This window comes from Schistocerca serialis, chromosome 11 (genome assembly GCF_023864345.2).
Source record: "Schistocerca serialis cubense isolate TAMUIC-IGC-003099 chromosome 11, iqSchSeri2.2, whole genome shotgun sequence".
Lineage (NCBI taxonomy): Eukaryota > Metazoa > Arthropoda > Insecta > Orthoptera > Acrididae > Schistocerca > Schistocerca serialis.
In genome coordinates, this window is record NC_064648.1 from 119,993,284 (window position 1) to 120,011,011 (window position 17,728).

Consider the following 17,728-nt stretch of genomic DNA (forward strand, 5'->3'; position numbering starts at 1 on the left):
CAGCCGTGTGCACCACTGTGGGGTTCGATTAGCGACAGGAACTTTTAGGACGAGTCGGCCAGGAGCTACCAAATGAATTAAAATATGTTCGCATAATTACGGAAGGCTAAAATATGTTGTTGGTTTCAGGTTTTATTTCCACCTTTCTGACAGTCGAGCATTAATCACCTTGCAGAACAGTGAAGTTATTTTTGTCGGTTTGCTAAAGATATCTGGCTTTTATTAATATTTTGCGCTGAGGCAGTCAATTTATTTGAAACAAAGCGTTTAATTTCACACTGTTGGCTAGTTTCAACTGTTCGCTGCATTTCAAGTGCATGTTTTTCATCTTCTAGCTCATATGGCATTATGCCATAATAAAGAACCAAACATGAGATAAAACAGTACTGGTACTCCAGAAAATTTACATCCGAATCCGGACATGCGATTGTGCACTTTAAGCCGAATTATGCATTTTAGTATAGTTCACGAAATTCCGATGATCCTGAAGTATCCTTTGATGTCTTGTTTCTTTTGTGACATAATGAAAGATCTTTTAATATTTTACACCTACGAACATGCGTGCTTCCTGTGTCATCGTAGCTGCGCAGGCACAGTGACACCTGTTATCTGGCGCTCTCTAGCAACTGCTGAAATGAACCTGTTTTTAACAGGTCACGGGAAAACATTGCGAATGGTGGTTTGAAAAGCGTTACTTTCAAAGTAAATTTCATTTTACTTAAGATGAACTAAATGCGAGAATGTACGATGAAATTATTAAATCACAGACCGTTTGACTCTCGTTTAAAAATCAACTCTTTGAGGACGACCATCTAGAAGAATTTCGAGCCCAGAAGACCAGACATTTACGTCGTTATTAAAAATTTTACTGGCACATTTGTGTGATGTATCTTAAAGTGTAACACGCGCAAGATGTTCAGCATTATATGTGGAAGCATAGCTTCTCTTACAGCTTATTAATCTTAGAAACCAATATTGTTTGTGCAAGCTTTGTTTCTCTTCTAGCAAAACTATGTGCATTAATTTAAACCATTAACTTTTCTTTTTGTGTTTTCGCGCTGCTTAAGAGTGATCATGCAATTGGCTGACTACATCACGTGCCCTATGCTGTCATCAGCTGGCGAGATCACGTGACATGAGCTATGACTGGCTTACAAAAGCGCGTCGTAATCTCGATTTCATTGCTTCGGAAAGTAACATGCAGTGTTTGGTGGAATTCGAATTTATACCTCCGTAAAACGAAGAAATACAGCGTATATGTTGCTGCACACCAACGATCTTTCCAAAACGTGTTTCCCACCTCCCTTGAATTACGGATATGAAAACATAGAAAAACTGTGTATTGTGGTCATATTTGGTTGTCATAGAACAGTTGATGAATTGGTGGAAATGACTGAAATATCCTAGAGTTCATTCCGTGAATTTGACTGGAGATCTGAAGATGAAACATGTTGCAGCAAAATTCATCTTGCATGTGCTTTCTGATGACCAGTCCTTCGCATATGTGCCTGGAATTGAAAGAACAATTAGAAATTGATTCAGATTTTGATGCAAAAGTCATCACGGGTGACGAATCGTTGTGTCACAGATATAACTCAGAAACTGAGGAAGAATCCAGCCTTCACCACCAAGATCTAAGAAAGCAAGACAGTGAGATTCCACATCAAGACAGTGTCGGTTTGTTTTTACGACATTGGAAAAGAGCACAGGTAGTCCCAGTCTTCAAGAAGGGTCGTCGAGTAGATCCGCAAAATTATAGACCTATATCTCTGACATCGATCTGTTGTAGAATTTTGAACTTTTTTTTTGCTCACGTATCATGTCATTTCTGGAAACCCAGAATCTACTCTGTAGGAATCAACATGGATTCCAGAAACAGCGATCGTGTGAGACCCAACTCACTTTATTTGTTCATGAGGCCCAGAAAATATTAGATACAGTCTCCCAGGTAGATGCCATTTTCCTTGACTTCTGGAAGGCATTCAGTACAGTTCCGCACTGTCACCTAATAAACAGAGTAAGAGCCTACAGAATACCAGACCGGCTGTGTGGCTGGATTGAAGAGTTTTTAGCAAACAGAACACAGCATGTTGTTCTCAATGGAGAGACGTTTACAGACGTTAAAGTAACCTCTGGCGTACCACAGGGGAGTGTTATGGGACCATTGCTTTTCACAATATATATATATATGAACTAGTAGATAGTGTCGGAAATTCCGTGCGGATTTTCGCAGATGATGCTGTGGTATACAGAGAAGTTGCAGCATCCGAAAATTGCAGTGAAATACAGGAAGATCTGCAGCGGATAGGCACTTGGTGCAGGGAGTGGCAACTGACCCTTAACATAGACAAATTTTAATGTATTGCGAATACATAGAAAAAGGATAATTTATTGTATGATTATATGATAGCGGAACAAACACTGGTAGCAGTTACTTCTGTAAAATATCTGGGAGTATGCATGTGGAACGATTTGAAGTGGAATGATCATATAAAATTAATTGTTGGTAAGGCGGGTGCCAGGTTGAGATTCATTGGGAGAGTCCTTAGAAAATGTAGTCCATCAACAAAGGTGGCGGCTTACAAAACACTCGTTCGACCTATACTTGAGTATTGCTCGTCAGTGTGGGATCCATACCAGATCGAGTTGACAGAGGAGATAAAGAAGATCCAAAGAAGAGCGACGCGTTTAGTCACAGGGTTATTTGGTAAGCGTGATAGCGTTACGGAGATGTTTAGCAAACTCAAGTGGCAGACTCTGCAAGAGAGGCGCTCTGCATCGCAGTGTAGCTAGCTTCCTGTCCAGCTTTCGAGAGTGTGCGTTTCTGGATGAGGTATCGAATATATTGCTTCCCCCTACTTATACCTCCCGAGGAGATCACGAATGTAAAATTAGAGAGTTTCGAGCGCGCACAGAGGCTTTCCGGCAGTTGTTCTTCCCGTGAACCGTACGCGACTGGAACAGGAAAGGGAAGTAATGACAGTGGCACGTAAAGTGCCCTCCGCCACACACTGTTGGGTGTCATGCAGAGTATAAATGTAGATATAGATGTTGTCATCCATGCATCTATCCCTCAGGGTACCACAGTTAACCAGCATTACTACCTCGAAATGAAGTGGTGAGAGGAAAAGACCCACATTGTGGCACTCAGGAGATCGGCTTTTTCACCACAACAAGAGACAGTTTTAGACCAAAAACAAAATGATGACAGTGGCTATGGGAAGCCCCCTAAGTCCCGTAATTGCAAACTTCTTTATGGAGAAACTCAAAGAACAGGCCTTAGGCACTGCCAGCAAAAAACCAAATGTATGGTTCCGATAAGTGGATGACATGTTTGTGCTGTGGAGACATGGCAGGGAGGAACTAAGCCGGTTCCACAAACATCTGAATAGTATAAACTCGAGAATTCAGTTTACAATGGAGGAGGAGATAGATGGCAAATTACATTTCCTCGATGTGTTTGTTTTTAGGAACAAAAATTATAGTTTGGGCCACTCAGTATACAGCAAACCCACGCACACGGACTGTTATTTGCACCGGGATTCGAACCACCACCCACAACAGAAGCGGGGTGTTATCAAGATGTTAGCGGACAGAGCTAGAAATATTTGTGAACCTGAGTTGCTCGACGCTGAGATAGAACATCTCCACAAAGCACTAATGAAGAACGGATATTCGTACGGCAAAATAAAACGTGCGTTGAGACAGCCACGTAGAAACCATATTGAGGTACAGGCAACTGCAAAATCTAAGGTTTTCCTGTCCTGCCGTTTGTTAAAAATGTAACGGAAAGAATAGGGAGGATCTTGACGAAGCGGAATATTACGGTAATTTACAAGCCCACCAGGAAGATACAGGAATACCTTAAGCCTGCCAAGGACGCTCGCAAACAATTGGAAAGAGCTGGAGTGTATAGGATCCCATGCAGCTGTGGTGATGTTTATGTGGGTACCACTAAAAGAACGGTTTCTAAACGTTTGGAAGAGCACAAGGGCAATTGCAGAAGAGGGGAAACGGAACGATCAGCTGTTGCGGAGCATGCTTTCCAGCCAGGGAACCACCATATTCGTTTCGAGGAGACGCAAGTACTAGCAACCATAAGCGGATATTATGAAAGGCTCTACAGGGAGGCGATCGAAATTGCCAGACACCCTAATAATTTCAATCGAAAGGAGGAGGGCGTGAAATTAAACGGTATATGGATGCCAGTGTTGAAGAAGATGTGTGCCACCCGTCCACCACTGGGTGATGGCAACGGCGATCGACGGCAGTAGACAGCGGCCAATTGCACTGACGTTTTCAAAACACGTGACGTCACACCTCGGCGCGGGAGTGTGCGGACACGGAATTTAGCGGCAGTCAGTAGCGAGCCAGTAGGTGTGTTGGACCTTCCATCGAGCTACAGACCCCCTTGAAGGTGTCCTCTGCAGACTGGGACCAAATGTTGGGAATTGACACAGAATTCATCAACCGACCACGGCATAACAGCCCGGATAATTATAATGGACATGATATATACTTCTATATAATGGAAGGAAACATTCCACGTGGGAAAAATTATATATAAAAACAAAGATGAGGTGACTTACCGAACAAAAGCGCTGGCAGGTCGATAGACACACAAACAAACACAAACATACACACAAAATTCAAGCTTTCGCAACATACTGTTGCCTCATCAGGAAAGAGGGAAGGAGAGGGGAAGACGAAAGGAAGTGGGTTTTAAGGGAGAGGGTAAGGAGTCATTCCAATCCTGGGAGTGGAAAGAATTACCTTAGGGGGAAAAAAGGACAGGTATACACTCCCACACACGCACATATCCATCCACACATACAGACACAAGCAGACATATTTAAAGACAAAGAGTTTGGGCAGAGATGTCAGTCGAGGCAGAAGTGTAGAGGCAAAGAAGTTGTTGAAAGACAGGTGAGGTATGAGTGGCGGCAACTTGAAATTAGCGGAGATTGTGGCCTGGCGGATGACGAGAAGAGAGGATATACTGAAGGGCAAGTTCCCATCTCCGGAGTTCGGATAGGTTGGTGTTGGTGGGAAGTATCCAGATAACCCGGACGGTGTAACACTGTGCCAAGATGTGCTGGCTGTGCACCAAGGCATGTTTAGCCACAGGGTGATCCTCATTACCAACAAACACTGTCTGCCTGTGTCCATTCATGCGAATGGACAGTTTGTTGCTGGTCATTCCCACATAGAATGCATCACAGTGTAGGCAGGTCAGTTGGTAAATCACGTGGGTGCTTTCACACGTGGCTCTGCCTCTGATCGTGTACACCTTCCGGGTTACAGGACTGGAGTAGGTGCTGGTGGGAGGGTGCATGGGACAGGTTTTGCATCGGGGGCGGTTACAAGGATAGGAGCCAGAGGGTAGGGAAGGTGGTTTGGGGATTTCATAGGGATGAACTAACAGGTTACGAAGGTTAGGTGGACGGCGGAAAGACACTCTTGGCGGAGTGGGGAGGATTTCATGAAGGATGGATCTCATTTCAGGGCAGGATTTGAGGAAGTCGTATCCCTGCTGGAGAGCCACATTCAGAGTCTGATCCAGTCCCGGAAAGTATCCTGTCACAAGTGGGGCACTTTTGTGGTTCTTCTGTGGGGGATTCTGGGTTTGAGGGGACGAGGAAGTGGCTCTGGTTATTTGCTTCTGTACCAGGTCGGGAGGGTAGTTGCGGGATGCGAAAGCTGTTTTCAGGTTGTTGGTGTAATGATTCAGGGATTCCGGACTGGAACAGATTCGTTTGCCACGAAGACCTAGGCTGTAGGGAAGGGACCGTTTGATGTGGAATGGGTGGCAGCTGTCATAATGGAGGTACTGTTGCTTGTTGGTGGGTTTGATGTGGACGGACGTGTGAAGTTGGCCATTGGACAGGTGGAGGTCAACGTCAAGGAAAGTGGCATGGGATTTGGAGTAGGACCAGGTGAAACTGATGGAACCAAAGGAGTTGAGGTTGGAGAGGAAATTCTGGAGTTCTTCTTCACTATGAGTCCAGATCATGAAGATGTCATCAATAAATCTGTACCAAACTTTGGGTTGGCAGACTTGGGTAACCAAGAAGGCTTCCTCTAAGCGACCCATGAATAGGTTGGCGTACGAGGGGGCCATCCTGGTGCCCATGGCTGTTCCCTTTAATTGTTGGTATGTCTGGCCCTCAAAAGTGAAGAAGTTGTGGGTCAGGATGAAGCTGGCTAAGGTGATGAGGAAAGAGGTTTTAGGTAGGGTGGCAGGTGATCGGCGTGAAAGGAAATGCTCCATCGCAGCGAGGCCCTGGACGTGCGGAATATTTGTGTATAGGGATGTGGCATCAATGGTTAAAAGGATGGTTTCCGGGGGTAACAGATTGGGTAAGGATTCCAGGCGTTCAAGGAAGTGGTTGGTGTCCTTGATGAAGGATGGGAGACTGCATGTAATGGGTTGAAGGTGTTGATCTACGTAGGCAGAGATACGTTCTGTGGGGGCTTGGTAACCAGCTACAATGGGGCGGCCGGGATGATTGGGTTTGTGGATTTTAGGAAGAAGGTAGGGGTGCGGGGTGTCGGTGGGGTCAGGAGGTTGATGGAGTCAGGAGAAAGGTTTTGCAGGGGGCCTAAGGTTCTGAGGATTCCTTGAAGCTCCACCTGGACATCGGGAATGGGGTTACCTTGGCAAACTTTGTATGTGGTGTTGTCTGAAAGCTGACGCAGTCCCTCAGCCACATACTCCCGACGATCAAGTACCACGGTCGTGGAACCCTTGTCCGCCGGAAGAATGACGATGGATCGGTCAGCCTTCAGATCACGGATAGCCTGGGCTTCAGCAGTGGTGATGTTGGGTGTAGGATTAAGGTTTTTTAAGAAGGATTGAGATGCAAGGCTGGAAGTCAGAAATTCCTGGAAGGTTTGGAGAGGGTGATTTTGAGGAAGAGGAGGTGGGTCCCGCTGTGACGGAGGACGGAACTGTTCCAGGCAGGGTTCAATTTGGATGGTGTCTTGAGGAGTCGGATCATTAGGAGTAGGATTAGGATCATTTTTCTTCGTGGCAAAGTGATACTTCCAGCAGAGAGTACGAGTGTAGGACAGTAAATCTTTGACGAGGGCTGTTTGGTTGAATCTGGGAGTGGGGCTGAAGGTGAGGCCTTTGGATAGGACAGAGGTTTCGGATTGGGAGAGAGGTTTGGAGGAAAGGTTAACTACTGAATTAGGGTGTTGTGGTTCCAGATTGTGTTGATCGGAATTTTGAGGTTTTGGAGGGAGTGGAGCTGGAAGTGGGAGATTGAGTAGATGGGAGAGACTGGGTTTGTGTGCAATGAGAGGAGGTTGAGGTTTGCTGGAAAGGTTGTGAAGGGTGAGTGAGTTGCCTTTCCGGAGGTGGGAAACCAGGAGATTGGATAGTTTTTTGAGGTGGAGGGTGGCATGCTGTTCTAATTTACGGTTGGCCTGTAGGAGGATGCTCTGAACAGCCGGTGTGGATGTGGGAGAGGAAAGATTAAGGACTTCTATTAAGGATAGGAGTTGACGGGTGTGTTCATTGGCTGAGTTGATGTGTAGGTGAAGGATTAGGTGGGTGAGGGCAATGGATTGTTCAGTTTGGAACTGGTATAGGGACTGATGGAAGGAAGGGTTGCAGCCAGAGATGGGAACTTTGAGTGTGAGGCCTTTGGGGGTAATGCCAAATGTCAGACAAGCCTGAGAAAATAAAATATGCGAGCGTAATCTGGCTAGGGCGAAGGCATGTTTGCGGAGGGAATGTAAATAAAACTTAATGGGGTCATTGTGGGGGTGTTGTGAGGATGACATGGTATTAGAAGGTGGAAAGTGTAACATGAGGTGAAATGAAAATGAAAATAAAAATATATGGGGAGAGATAAAGGTGAACCGGAAAGAAACTGGAGATCTGGAATGAAAAAAGGCGAAAAGGTGTTGGTTACAGCTGGGCTATGTTGGACTTGGGTTGGTAGACAGCGATGTGCATAAAGGTTAGGTGGTTGTGTTGCCGCCAAAACACGTTAAAGGACGGAGAAATTCGGGAAAATTTCGAAAAAACTGCGTGTAGTATATTAAAAGGAGTGGTATTGTGGTGGCAGATTATGAAAATGAGGCTAACAATTGTCTGACGAAGAAATAATGGCGTTAAAACCTGTGGGAAGCGGCTAAAAATGATCAGTGATGTGGGAAAAACGGAAATGGAAATAAAGCGAAAGTTATTAGAACTGGCCGAAATGGTTGTTTAAAAGGTGAAAGGAGCTGTTTGTGAACAGAAACGGTGGATATTATAGCGGCGGTAGTGCTGAAAGCGGCAAAAAAAAAAAAAAAAAAAAAAAATTGGTTATGGTTATGGTTATGGTTTACTGACCTGCCTACACTGTGATGCATTCTATGTGGGAATGACCAGCAACAAACTGTCCATTCGCATGAATGGACACAGGCAGACAGTGTTTGTTGGTAATGAGGATCACCCTGTGGCTAAACATGCCTCGGTACACAGCCAGCACATCTTGGCACAGTGTTACACCATCCGGGTTATCTGGATACTTCCCACTAACACCAACCTGTCAGAACTCCGGAGATGGGAACTTGCCCTTCAGTACATCCTCGCTTCTCGTTATCCGCCAGGCCTCAGCCTCCGCTAATTTCAAGTTGCCGCCACTCGTACCTCACCTGTCTTTCAACAACATCTTTGCCTCTGTACTTCCGCCTCGACTGACATCTCTGCCCAAACTCTTTGTCTTTAAATATGTCTGCTTGTGTCTGTATGTGTGGATGGATATGTGCGTGTGTGGGAGTGTATACCTGTCCTTTTTTGCCCCTAAGGTAAGTCTTTCCGCTCCCGGGATTGGAATGACTCCTTACCCTCTCCCTTAAAACCCACTTCCTTTCGTCTTCCCCTCTCCTTCCCTCTTTCCTGATGAGGCAACAGTTTGTTGGGAAAGCTTGAATTTTGTGTGTATGTTTGTGTTTGTTTGTGTGTCTATCGACCTGCCAGCGCTTTTGTTCGGTAAGTCACCTCATCTTTGTTTTTATATATGATATATACTTCTGATATATAGTGTTCGTAATAGTATCCGAGCGTAATGTGTAGTAAGCTGAGTAGAAATTACACTTCTGAAGTTAATTAGCTGTAATCCTCTTGTAGGCATAATTTGAACAGGGGTAAAAATTAAGTCAGATAACTGAAAATTTAAATTGTAGCAGTGCACAGCTTCTTTGTGTACATCAACTTTATTAACCATGTTGATGGTAAAAGGAGTATGTAGTTGTTGAGAAAAAGCATTTCACTGGAAGCACTTTTTCCTTTGTATAGCTGGATAAATCTGCTCATGAAAAAAGTAATTATAGCAGAGTTTCACTATTTGTTTTTACTGTACTGTTCCACACCTTCCACTGTAGCCTGGAGCCAAAAATCAAATCTAAAATTGCAGACTATCATACCGCAGAATTAGTACATGTTTTGACTTCCAGTAAAAATACAGTTGATGACCAGTTTTGTGATACTAAATTGAAACTACTGTTGTCCTATGATTTGTTTATTACATAAAACTTTGTGTGAACCTTCCACAGATGGTGTGAAAATGATAAAAGATGTTAATACAAATTTGATATTGAAAATTCAAGTGGTTGCTGCAAGCCCTTGAGTAATAAATAAAGGGTTCTTTGTGTGTGTGTGTGTGTGTGTGTGTGTGTGTGTGTGTGTGTGTGTGTGTTTTGTTTTATTCATTTATTTATTTGCAATTGTTTCTCCACATCTGTACTGCAATGGATTTGTATTTTGTTGTCCTTTGTCCTATGCAGTCCGCTATGTCCTGCAGGAACTTCTCAAAATTTTCATTTCACATTTTGTGGTTTTGCAGGTTTGCCGCAGTAGCTGGAACATATCTACTTATCGGTGTCGGTTATCGACGGCTGGTGTGTGGTGCCAAAGGCTTTGATCAGATTCCCAACAAAGACTTCTGGATTAACTTAGGACATCTGCAAGCTGTGAGTAATAGCAATGTGCCCAGTACAGGGCTCTCCCTAATAATACAGCTGTAGTATTGGTTGGTGTTGGTTCCACAATCTACGGATAGTTTGTTTGATTTGTACCATGATGTTGAGAAACGGGACAGCGTATGATCTACGGGGAGACTTCAGAAAGAAAGTTAAACATTGTTGCGGCAGGTCCTATAACTGTCGTTAAATCCTGCACTACACTTCAAAGTGACAAATACTCTGCTATTTTCCAGCAAATACTCACCTAGCCTCTCTAAACTGTGGTCTGAACGTTCTATGACTTGTTCAGTTTGTCGAAAATAGAAATCTCCTTTTTGGCCGTGCAGCCATTTGAGAACCGGTGTGTGAACATCCTCTTTGATGGAAAATCTGCAATTGCTACGAATTAGTTCCTCGATTGCCTGGACATTTCACCTGTGGGTGTGGCCTTGATCAAATTGGTGACACCGTTTCACTATCAGGGTGTATATGCCCCAGGACAACCAGAAAATCTGGGAAAAACCCAGGAATTTTTTCCGGGAGAAAACCGGGAAAAACCCGGGAATTTTTTAGAATTCCATAAATTTTTCATTGTGGTAGTTTTCAGTTAAATTTTTGTAATTTTGACTGTAAGATCTGATGCTCTAACAAAGAATTTTACTTTAGCCTGCTGTTGTTGTTGTTGTGGTCTTCAGTCCTGAGACTGGTTTGATGCAGTTCTCCATGCTACTCTATCATGTGCAAGCTTCTTCATCTCCCAGTACTTACTGCAACCTATGTCCTTCTGAATGTGCTTAGTGTATTCATTTCTTGGTCTCCCTCTATGATTTTTACCCTCCACACTGCCCTCCAATGCTAAATTTGTGATCCCTTGATGCCTCAGAACATGTCCTACCAACTAGTCCCTTCTTCTTGTCAAATTGTGCCACAAACTTCTCTTCTCCCCAATCCTATTCAATACCTCCTCATTAGTTACGTGATCTACCCACCTTATCTTCAGGATTCTTCTGTAGCACCACATTTCGAAAGCTTCTATTCTCTTCTTGTCCAAACTAGTTATCGTCCATGTTTCACTTCCATACATGGCTACACTCCATACAAATAGTTTCAGAAACGACTTCCTTACACTTAAATTTATACTCGATGTTAACAAATTTCTCTTCTTCAGAAACGCTTTTCTTGCCATTGCCAGTCTACATTTTATATCCTCTCTACTTCGACCATCATCAATTATTTTGCTCCCCAAATAGCAAAACTCCTTTACTACTTTAAGCTTTAGGACGAAGACTGTGCAATACAAACTGATTCCGATGACCGTGACACCACAACGGTTTACGCTAGGTTCTCAGTACTGCCATTAGACTGTATTTTATTTGCAGTGTTACATTTACACGATTGTGATTTTGGCTTTAAAGTGCCATTATCAAGTGTTTTAAGTGTTATGCAGTGCCTAATATGGCATACTGCCGTATTTAAAATACACTATTAGACACATTGTCTGAGGGTCAATATTTCTGGTAAAGCCTACTGCTTTGTTTTATCACTGAGCATACCATTGAACCTTGAATTTACTTTCAAAACTTTTTCTTAAGAATTTACTTTATTTACTAGCGATTCATTGAGAACATTAACACATTTAATCTCACTATGTGAGCGTGGAAATAGTTGCCAGGGAGTAACTGATGAAATCGAAATGAAATTGCTTTTAACAAACGGGAATTTCATTCCTAAAAGCCTTTTTTTAATTTTTTTATTTTTTTTTTAAAGAAACAGATTTAAAATTATAAGCAGAAAGCACCCTGTAAGTATCAAGTTACAATTTATTCAGAGGCCAAAAGAAACAAATTTTTCAGCGTATGAGCTTTCGGGCTGAGAACCGGGCCACTCCCTTTTGACGCGGCCGTAGTCACGACCGCTCACAACAACCTCTGATAGACTACACAGGTGCAAATCTGCAATACACCAGATTACCTTAAAGTAAAAGTAAACAATTCGCACAAGCACACAAACTATGCACCCCGTAGGAGGGATGGAAATGGTTCCAAACTCTAAAATTAAAAGATTAACTTGCCACCGAAGGTGCAACTTGATTATAACTTGTAAGAAAAGTCTTACGGTGGAAGGGTGGTAACTTTATATACTAAAATGACCATTTAAATAAAAGCCCACGAAATGCAATCTTATATAAAATTATACAAGGTTGGCCGAACCATTCAACATGCTCTACAGTACACATATACCGCCTCTCAAAATGATAGGCAAGATAAAAACGTATTTCAGGAACTAGGCTGTTTCACTCCAAGCAATAAATTCGTTAACACACCGAATCCGACAGACATGACAGAGGCACCTCCGAACGACAGACAGACACTAACTGCCTAACAAATGCGAATAAGAGACAGACAAGCAAGCTGGGGATGAGAGACTGACCAAGAAAACAGGTAGCATTTAACAAGAGCAAATCACACAACATATCACCAATCACTTAACTTCTAATAAACTGCACTTTCTGGAGAAGACCTGGGCCAGCACCCCCAAATTGCTCTCACGAACCGTCCGCTGCCAGCTGCTTCAACGGATGCAGGAAGGCGCGCCGATCTCCCGTCTTTCCTGGTCCACACCAACCGACCGACTGCCCGCTGCTCCGTCGCGGCTGCACTGCTGGTGCGCCTCCCACTCACTTTCAGGCGCACGACGGCGGAAAAACTGGGTCGGACCAAACCGTGCAGAAGACACACGCGCCCTGGCAAAACGACATCCCTGCACCAGGAAAGGACCGAGCCAAGCTCCACAAGATGGTAACCGAAGGGGCCCAGAAGCACTCGGAGAACCAGTTACACCACGGCATCACAGCTCACAACAGCCCGATTGATGTCGTAAGTTGACTCTTGTTGCTCTCGTGTCGACCGCGAAACCATTCCCCTCGCTATTCGGCGCAGCCCACTGGACTCACGTGGTGCCCTTACATGCGCCGATGCTCGAGGCGGACAAGTCATCTCGTGTCTCAGTGCGCAACCGACCGACCGATCGATCCGACCGCCAATGACCATTGGCTGAGCAACTCGAGCAGACTCGCGGCCTAACGCGCAGACTCAGATGCAGGAACTAAGCCCTGGCCGGGTGACCACTCGCTGAGTTCTCTACTGGCAGAGTCGAAAGACTCTCATTTTGCCGGCTTTAAAGGTTGATCCGAACAAAAGACAGACACTAAACGCCTCTCAAAATGCGGACGAGAAGCAGACCCAGACTCACTCCGACTGACCGACTGGCTAGCTCATAGCGCCCCTTAAATGCGTGTGAACAGGCAACCTTTTCCCCTTTCCCACCAGAGGGAGACACCAAAGCTGCGTTGCCACAGTGGCGCCACCGCCAGAAATGGAGGGCGACTGCTTCACACTACACGCTGCGGTGCGCTCTTCAAAACAACAATTTTTACCGTGGCTCAACCATCGTGACTAAATGACTGATGGCTTCACTCATGATGGTATACTCAGTGATAAAACAAAGCAGTAGGCTTTACTAGAAAATACTTGATAATGTCACTCTGAAGCCGAAATCGTGATCGTGTAAATGTAACATTGCAAATAAAAAACAGTCTGATGGCGGTACTTTCATGTTACTATTTTGCAGCCGTGACTTATTAAACTGATAGTTCAGTAATTTTCACATCTGTCAACACTCGCTTTCTTTGGGTTTTATGTAACAAGTGGATTAATAATATTTTCCATTCTATTAGAATCTTTTCTGTTTTCCAGACATTGTCAAGAAGCAATTGTAGATCACTTACAATTTTACTCTGGCCATTCCATTTGTTTATTGTTGTTAATAATAATAATTATTATTATTATTAGGACGGGTGCAACCTGGTGTGCCGGCGTGGTGACTTTGCAGACGGCCGCAGCCTGTCTCGCTCAGACGGCTGGCAACAGATTGCCGGCGGCAGCTTCACTGACTCAGACAGGGACGACGCGCCACTCCAGCCATGACAGTTGCTGTGTCTGTCTGTCTAGTCCTGTGTTTTCTGCCAGGTCACCTGGCGGATCCACTGCTACGCCGCCCTCAGTTTCTTCTTTTACAACTTACTGCTTACGGAAGGGAAACCTGGCCGTGTCCCAAATATCTCATTCTTAGTATTCCTATCATATGGGTGTCTTAAAAGTGGCAGAAATACAGATTCTCTGTCCACCTTTTTAGCTTCGGTGTTTACATCTAAATTTTGTGGTTGGACATGTGTCCGAGATGAAGAATGCTGTAACTTTTTCTGCCTACTTTTCAGTGTAGTATTGCAGAGGAAATGTTACTTACAATTCCATATATGTGATTTTTTATACAAAACATTTGACAGTAATTTCAGAGTACCTCATTTTTTTCGCACTTTGCTTCATAATTATTGCTTGCTTGTAATTAGTAGCTATTGCTCTGTTGGAAAGAAATGTCTCTTGAGAAAAATATTTTCAGTTATGTTGCTATTTGTCTGTACATTAATGATCTCATAATTGACTGATAAGTGTGTGTGTGTGTGTGTGTGTGTGTGTGTGTGTGTTTTGCGTGCATCTGCATGCTTGATGTTCCTTACAATAATTGTACTACTGTGAAAGATGAGTTTGGGTTTATCCTGCCAAATTGAGGCTTAATTTAAATTCGGGAGTCTGTGCACATTGCAGATTTGTTGTTAAGGATTACTTAAGTGTGAGAATAAAATAATGAGCTTTTATTTATGTTACCAAAATTTTCTGCATTACATTTAGAGTAGAACATGTTTTTCTGTGTGTAGTGTGTGTATAGAAAATCAGTTGATAAGTCTCATTTTCAAATCTATGAAGCATTTATTGTTTTGGTATTGTACTGGCCTTTGTACAATATGTAAGATTTTAAAGTTTGACATTATTTATCGAGCCTGTGCGTACAATTCCGCCCGTTTAAAATTTACATGCCTGTGCACAAGGAATCATATTAATATATCATGTTCTTTTTCCAATTAATATCACACTGCACGTGTTGAACCTGATTTTGCGTTGTACAAATACAAATAAATTGTATGTTATTGATGTGTACTTTTCAATAAAGCGTAAAATGTTGAAGCGAAGGATTTACTGTGCATTACCTGCTGTTGTGTGGCAACAGCTTTTAATCTGAGGACTCCTTAGAGAAATGCCCCGTCCCTATCAGTGGAAATTAATGTGGGTGTGTCAACCCGTCACCTCTAAGATGCTTTCGCTGAGGTGTCCAAATGTCTCTGGCGGAATGACAGCCCATTCTTCCAGAAGAGCCAAAACCAGGTAAGTTAGTGATGTTGTACAGTGGTATGTAGAGTGATGTCGTGTTGTAACTCATCCCAGAGATGTTCCATTGGGATCAGGTCGACTCTGGGCAAGCCAGTCCATTTCAGGGATGTCGTCCACAAACCATTGTCTCATAGATCCTGTTTTGTGACGGAGTGCAATGTCATGCCGATACAATCAGTCATAACACCACCACCCTGAACTATGTTGTCAACACTGCACATGGTGGGAGATAACGTTCTCCAGGCGTTTGCCAAACTCAAAACCTTCCAATAGATACCCAAAGTGTATAGCATGAATCATTACTCCAAATCACTCATTTCCAGTACTCTGCTGACGGCCTCTTACAACACTTGAAATGGCACTTACCAGTGACTACAGAAATTTGTGGAATAGTACACGGTAACGGGTAAAAATGGTAAACAAATTTTATTGTATTCTACTTCCGTCATTTTAACGTAGCCTCAGGCAGTGGCACGAGCAGTTAGGTAAACTACTGTGCAGTACTTCCGGCCGGCTACTACACTGAGCTACGGACGCCACCACGTTTTTGCCAAATGAGAGACACCAACTTTCTGCCACAAACCCGCCAGTGGGAGGACCGGGTGCCGTCCCGTGAGAGGATCGGTGAGGTAGTGACCCCGACGACGGGTCGCTCCCTTGTCTGCCAGCTTGCTTACTCTCTGAACGTGTCCACCAGTCCTTCCTATCGAGGGCAAAATGCCCTTTCCATACCATGTATGGTTCATTCCAAGGCCGTCGCCAGTTTTCACGAACATTGTCTCCCTTAGTGGTAGTTCTTGAGAATAAAACCCATTTTTCCCTGAATCCTGGCATTTGTCGTTTTACATGTAGGGAAAACACCCCAGATGCCCACCTGCTGCCATCCTGACACACATGTGGTATGCCGGGTCTCATTTCAGCTGTGGTTGTTCTTTCATGTTTCACACTTGCATTATCAATGATAGAGCTGGGCAGTTCTGGAAGGGTTGAAACGTCCCTGATGGATTTGTTACTCAGCTGCCATCCAATGGCTAGTCCATCTGCATTGTCACTCAGCTCTTCTGTTCTGCTGTTACTGCTTCTCCATTGATAACACAGTACTCTTCACCTCCCTCCATACTGGCAGGTCTGCCGCTTGTGACATCTAGTGGTCAGTTCTGCACTACATAGGGTGTCTGCGTATTTTTGATAGGGTAGATAATGTACGAGGGTTGAAGAAAAGTAATGCCTCCACCTTCATTAATTGGGTTTGGATGAGGATATTTTAATAAATCAAATGCAGAAATAATTCTTATAATGTGATATTTAATTACGAATATTCACTTTTCCATGTATTCACCAGCCAATTGGATACATTTCTGCCAACGATGAACAAGTTTTCTCAAGCAGTCACGGAAGAAGTCGACACTCTGTTCCCGCAACCGCAGTCTTACAGTTCTCTCAATGCCTTCATCAGAAGCATAATGGTGTCCCCACAGATAGTCTCTCATTATCAGGAACAGATGGAAGTCGGACGGTGCTAAATCTGGACTGTTTGGAGGATACTGTATGGTGGTGAGATTCAATCTCTGAAGTTCTCCTGTGGTGGCATGTGAAATGTGTGGTTTGGCATTGCCATGCTGCAGGAAAACATTTCCCTTTTCCTTTCGGACCCCTGTTAGCCATCATTTCAGAGTTCGCAGCATTGTAATGCTCTGAATTTATTGTGTTCCACGATTGAGGAAATCAACATTGATAACACCATCTGCTACCTAGAACACTGTGGCCATGAGTTTTCCAGCTGAGAGGTGCGTCTTGAATTTCTTTTTCTGGGGCGAGTCTGTGTGTCGATATTCCATAGACTGACGTTTCGTCTCTGGGTCGTAATGGCGTACCCACGTTTAGTCACCTGTCACAATTGAATGGAGGAAGGTGTCACCTTCATTCTTGTAATGCGAGAGGAGTTCCTGGCAAATTTCAAGTCTGTGCGCTTTCATTTCAGGAGTCGTCATCTGGGGTACCCATCGTGCACATATCTTCAGATATCCAAGCAAAGCAGTAATGCTACCCACGCGTTCTTGTGATATGCCGATTGTGCTTGAAATTTCTCTCTGAGTGATATGTCGATCCTCCTGAATCGATCTGTCAACATTTTGCTTTTGAAACTCGGTGGTTGCTGTCACAGGATGTCCAACTCTTTGTTTGTGACACAGGTCAGATGTTCCCGTCACAACATCTTTAAAATTGCTCGCCCAGTGACGCACAGTACTCACATCAACACAATCACATAAACTGCTTTCATTCTCTGATGAATCTCCTTTTCGGTGACACCTTCTGCTGTCAAGAATTCAATGACTGTGCGTTGCTTAAGTTGCATTGATCAACCGTCTGTAACAACACAACCGTTCAAAGCCTAGGCTTCCCATCAAACTTATATCTGCAAACATATATCTGCATTGCATACGCATGCCTATACCAGTTTCTTTGTTGCTTCAGTGTATGTT

The 17,728-nt window shown here is 43.8% G+C and overlaps 1 protein-coding gene across 2 annotated transcripts in view; it reads left to right on the plus strand.

Moving 5' to 3' along the window:
• Positions 1-15,046, plus strand: part of LOC126427367 (cation-dependent mannose-6-phosphate receptor-like) — a 96,224-nt gene extending 81,178 nt beyond the window's left edge. For both annotated transcript variants that reach the window (XM_050089716.1, XM_050089715.1), the window contains 2 exons: positions 9,843-9,969; positions 13,812-15,046. In XM_050089716.1, coding sequence (XP_049945673.1) covers positions 9,843-9,969; positions 13,812-13,946 — 262 coding nt within the window. In that variant the 3' untranslated portion in view covers positions 13,947-15,046. The remainder of the gene's footprint in view (positions 1-9,842; positions 9,970-13,811) is intronic.
• Positions 15,047-17,728: the final 2,682 nt, after the last annotated feature.